The following is a 4,883-nucleotide window of genomic DNA, read 5'->3' on the forward strand; positions in this document are numbered from 1 at the left end:
TGAGTCGAAGGGTGGTTCCTGTTTCCTCCTCTCGACCAAGACTTCTTCTCACCGCACCCCGTTCTCTCTTCCCAGGGTTGGGCAAAACGGACTCACCCTGACCCTGACCCCTGTGAAGGAGGGACCAGCCCAGAAGCAGATGTCCCTTCTCCTACTAGCCAGGACAGCGCCCCCAGGCCAGTCATTAGATGCAGAGGGCCCAGGGAGCTTCCAGCCTGGAAAAGTCATATCCTGAGGGCACCCCCAGATCTTGGGGGGGGGAGTCAGATCCTGGAGGGGCACCCCAGATCTTGGGGGGGGGGAGAGTCAGATCCCTGGAGGGGCACCCCAGATCTTGGGGAGGAGTCAGATCCTGGAGGGCACCCCAGATCTTGGGGGGGGGGGGGAGAGTCAGATCCCTGGAGGGCACCCCAGATCTTGGGGGGTAGAGTCAGATCCTGGAGGGCACCCCCAGATCTTGGGGGGGGAGGAGTCAGATCCTGAGGGCACCCCAGATCTGGGGGGGAGTCAGATCCTGGAGGGCACCCCAGATCTTGGGGGGTAGAGTCAGATCCTGGAGGGCACCCCAGATCTTGGGGGGGATAGTCAGATCCTGGAGGGCACCCCAGATCTTGGGGGGGGAGTCAGATCCTGGAGGGCACCCAGATCTTGGGGGGTAGAGTCAGATCCTTGGAGGGCACCCCCAGATCTTGGGGGGGGGAGTCAGATCCTGGAGGGCAACCCAGGATCTTGGGGGGGGAGAGTCAGATCCTGGAGGGCACCCCAGATCTTGGTGGGGAGAGTCATATCCTGGAGGCACCCAGATCTTGGGGGGGGAAGCAGGGCTTCTCTGCCCACTGCTTGGTGAGAGTCGGGCAGGTCTTGGGGTGCAGGCGGGTGCGCTCCAGACTTGGAACCCGGTTCTGGGGCTCCGATGGGGAGCTGTCCAGGCCCCACGGGTGAGCTGGGAGCAGGGAGCTAGGGTGGGCCCGGCCGGCGGGCGCCAGGGGTGGGTGCGGCCGCGACTCCCCCTCCGGCCCGGGCGTCGCCCCCGCCCCCCACGTGGCCCGGCGGGTCCACAGCCCCTGCGAGGGAAGCGGCGCGGCTTCCTGCGGCGGGGACCGCGGATATAGGCGCCGCCGGCACCGGCCGCCCTCCCTCGCCTGGGCTCGCCCGGCCGCGCGATGGCCTCGCTCCGGGCGGACCGCCCCGCCCGCGCCCCCGCGTCTCCTGCCGCTGCTGCTGCTGCTGCTGCTGGGCGGTGAGGCAGGCGGCCCGGCCCGGCCCCGGGGGCCCCGCGGAGAGGGCTGCGCGCAGGGAGGGGCCCCTGCTTTGGGTCTGGGGGGCGAAGGGGGAGGAACGGGCTTCCCAGCCCCTCTTCAGGCCTGGAGGCAGGCTCGTGGAGCCAGAATCACTTCTTTTGTCTTCTTTTTGTGTGTGTGTTTTTTGGGTCAACACCCGGCAGTGCTCAGGGGATACTCCTGGCTCCATGCTCAGAAAATTGCTCCTGGCAGGCACGGGGGACCATATGGGACGCCAGGGGATTCGAACTGATGACCTTCTGCATGAAAGGCAAACGCCTTTACCTCCATGCTATCTCTCCGGCCCCTTCTTTTGTCTTCTAAGGGTACCCGAGGACCACCCCAATTCCCTCCCACCCCCTTCACAGGGGCCGCTTGCCTCCATTCACATCCCTTTCCCCTTTCTATCCACAGCTATCCTGAGACCCCAGCAGTCCCTGAGCAGCAAACTGAGCCCTTTGAGACCCCTGGGGACTACCAAGGTGGGTACCTGGCTGAGAAGCAGGGTGATCTGGGGGGGACACGGATCAGCCCCAGAGGGTGCAGTTCCCACCAGGCAGGGCAAGGCCTCTCTTCTGTCTTCTCCCTGGGTTCCTTGGGCTCTTTCCCACTCCCTACCCCATTCTGTGACCCATGGTCTAAAAGATCCGGTGAAAAGGTGGGTGTGGGAATGGGGATCATGCAGCCTGCAAAAGGCAACTCTGGGAAAGGCTTTACACAGTTTTCAGACGGGGATTTTGAAAGCCAGTGTCTAGCTTGGAGAACTTAACTCTCCAGACTGATCCACTGGTTCTCCACTAGGAAGACTTAGGTGTCTTCCCAGACTGAAGTGCCTGCAGGGACGGGTGGGCTATGGTCCATGCTCTGCATCTGTTTCCCTGCAGGGGAACCTGCAGAGATCTATGAGAAAACCACCCAGGCATGCTGGCTTTATTATAAGCAACTGATGGACTCTATTGCAATAAAAGACTGGTGTGACTGGGCAGTGATTAGCAGGTAGGAGGCAGTGTTCAGAGCATCTGGGAGACAGCCTGATGCTTGTGGGTGAGCTCTGAGTAAAAGTGGGCTGTGCCTTTGGGCCCCATCCTTCTCTCTTCCTTACCCCCTGTCCCTAGGCCTTACAGCGACCTGAGAGACTGCTTGGAGATAAATGCAGAAAACTTTGACCTGAGTTTCCCCAATCCTTCCGCTGAACGGATCATCTTGGCAGCTCATCAGATCCACTTTGCCAATTGCTCTCTGGTGCAGCCCACCTTCTCAGACCCTCCTGAGGACGTTCTCCTGGCGATGATCATTGCCCCCATCTGCCTTATCCCCTTCCTTGTCACCCTTGTGGTGTGGAGGAGTAAAGACAGTGAGGCTCAGTCCTAGGTGGTGGGTTCTCAGCAGCCACCTTCCAGCTCCCTCTGCTCCCCTCCCCATCTTCCTTGTACTCCCCAATGATCAATGGACACAGAGCCAGGAAGGCTCAGTGTATGCATTTTGTAATCTCCAAAATAAACACTTTTGTACTCAGTCCCCCTCCCCATCTCTGTGGGTCTGTGTCCTCAATGTTTCTGCCCTTCTCACAGGCCTTCAAATCTGGGCAGAGCTGAAGACTGGCTGTCCCCCATTGCTTTGTTCAGTTCCTGTCCCCCTATCTGAAGGCCACATCCCTACACTCCTTCCTCCCTAGGTGGGGCCTTTCCTGCCCCAATCCAAACCCAGCTCCAGGAAGCAAGCTGGAAGAGACTCCCTTCCTGTCTGGAGAGAGGCTGGGATGGGAGGGGGAAAGGAATCAGCTATGACTCCTGCTAAAAGGGGGTATGTGTTGGACTACCTGGGAACCTGAGTGTTCCAGTTTTCCTCTTCATTCTGCCTGTTTACATCCAGGGGCTGGAAGTGGGTAGGATTCCATCCTAGAGAGCTGAGTACTGGGGAATTGTGAAGCCAGGGTTTCCTTTATTATAAAGTTCATCATAGGAAGCCCAGATTTTTGGCCCTCCATCAACAAGGCAATGGCCCCTGGGGGTGTGGCCACAGCCTGGTTACACACTGCCCTCTGGTGTCCATCCACTAGTACCAACAACCAAAGATGGGGCCACTGAGTTTGAATGCTGTGAAAACTGGGTCCCAGGGTCATACCTGCTTCCCCATTGCCACCACTAGTTTTCAGTTCTTTTTTTTTTTTTTTTTTTTGGTTTTTGGGTCACACCCGGCTGTGCTCAGGAGTTACTCCTGGCTGTCTGCTCAGAAATAGCTCCTGGCAGGCACGGGGGACCATATGGGACACCGGGATTCGAACCAACTACCTTTGGTCCTGGATGGGCTGCTTGCAAGGCAAACACCGCTGTGCTATCTCTCCGGGCCCTAGTTCTCAGTTCTTAGAAGGAATACTCACTCAAAACATCTTTCCACTTTCCAGAGGAAGTGAGAAGCTTCTCACCACTTCTGATTATGGACACTTCTTTTTTTATTTTTTGTTTTTGGGTCACACCCGGCAGCGCTCAAGGATTACTCCTGGCTCTATGCTCAGAAATCACTCCTGGCAGGCCGGGGGACCATATGGGATGCCGGGATTCAAACCACCGTCATTCTGCATGCAAGGCAAATGCCCTACCTCCATGCTATCTCTCCGGCCCCTGATTATGGACACTTCTATTCCTCGGACAGTAAAGCCCAGTTCTTCTTAGGAAAAACATTCACTCTGTTATCTCTGGGACAAGCCTGTCAGGTCATTACAAAAATAAAAACATACCAGAAGGGTCTGGAGAAGTTGGTACGAGGTAAGGCACTTGCCTTGCATGTGGCTGGGCCAGGTATAATCCCTGGTACCACATAATAGTCCTCGGAGCCCTGCCAGGAGTGATACCTGAGTGCAGAGCCAGGAGTAAGCCATGAGAACCACCATGTGTGACCCCAAAATATAAAAAAAAATAAATAAAATAAAACACCCGAAGAACAACCTTGTTTTTCATAAAGACATCTATTTGTTAACTGTGGCACCCAAAAGACTCTTTGGGAATTTTTCTTCCTTCTCTGTTATAATCCCTGCTTGTAGCACTGGCATATCCATTTCCAGGGACATGTGTTTCTGTTCCATAGGTCTGCTTCCTAGAACAGATCCATTCTCTCAGGTGCACTTCTTTCAGGACACATTTCTTTTTCCTAGATACATAAGTGTTCAGTAGGGCATTCTGAGTTTTCACTTCAGATAAAATGTTTCCATAAATGTATTAGTCTTACTGAAGAACATATAAATCTTCTTTGGCCACATTGGTCTTCAATGCACTTAACTAATAAACATCAAAGGCATTCTTTTTTTTTTTCCTTTCAGTTTTTTTTTTTTTTTTTGGTTTTTGGGCCACACGCGGTGGTGCTCAGGGGTTACTCCTGGCTGTCTGCTCAGAAATAGTTCCTGGCAGGCACGGGGGACCATATGGGACACCGGGATTCGAACCAACCACCTTAGGTCCTGGATCGGCTGCTTGCAAAGCAAACACCGCTGTGTTATCTCTCTGGGCCTTTTTTTTTTTTTTTTCGTTTTTTGGGCCACACCCGGTGAAGCTCAGGGATTATTTCTGGTTCTGTGCTCAGAAATTGCTCCTGGTTTAGGGGACCATA

General features: G+C 55.3%; 1 protein-coding gene across 1 annotated transcript; it reads left to right on the top strand.

Annotated features, from left to right (window-relative positions):
- Window positions 1–2,042: 2,042 nt before the first annotated feature.
- RAMP2 (receptor activity modifying protein 2) lies at window positions 2,043–2,808 on the top strand. The gene is made up of 2 exons (XM_049781422.1): window positions 2,043–2,276; window positions 2,396–2,808. The coding sequence occupies exons 1-2, from the start codon at window positions 2,140–2,142 to the stop codon at window positions 2,649–2,651; spliced, it is 393 nt and encodes a 130-aa protein (XP_049637379.1). The 5' UTR covers window positions 2,043–2,139; the 3' UTR covers window positions 2,652–2,808.
- Window positions 2,809–4,883: the final 2,075 nt, after the last annotated feature.

This window comes from Suncus etruscus, chromosome 1 (genome assembly GCF_024139225.1).
Source record: "Suncus etruscus isolate mSunEtr1 chromosome 1, mSunEtr1.pri.cur, whole genome shotgun sequence".
NCBI lineage: Eukaryota > Metazoa > Chordata > Mammalia > Eulipotyphla > Soricidae > Suncus > Suncus etruscus.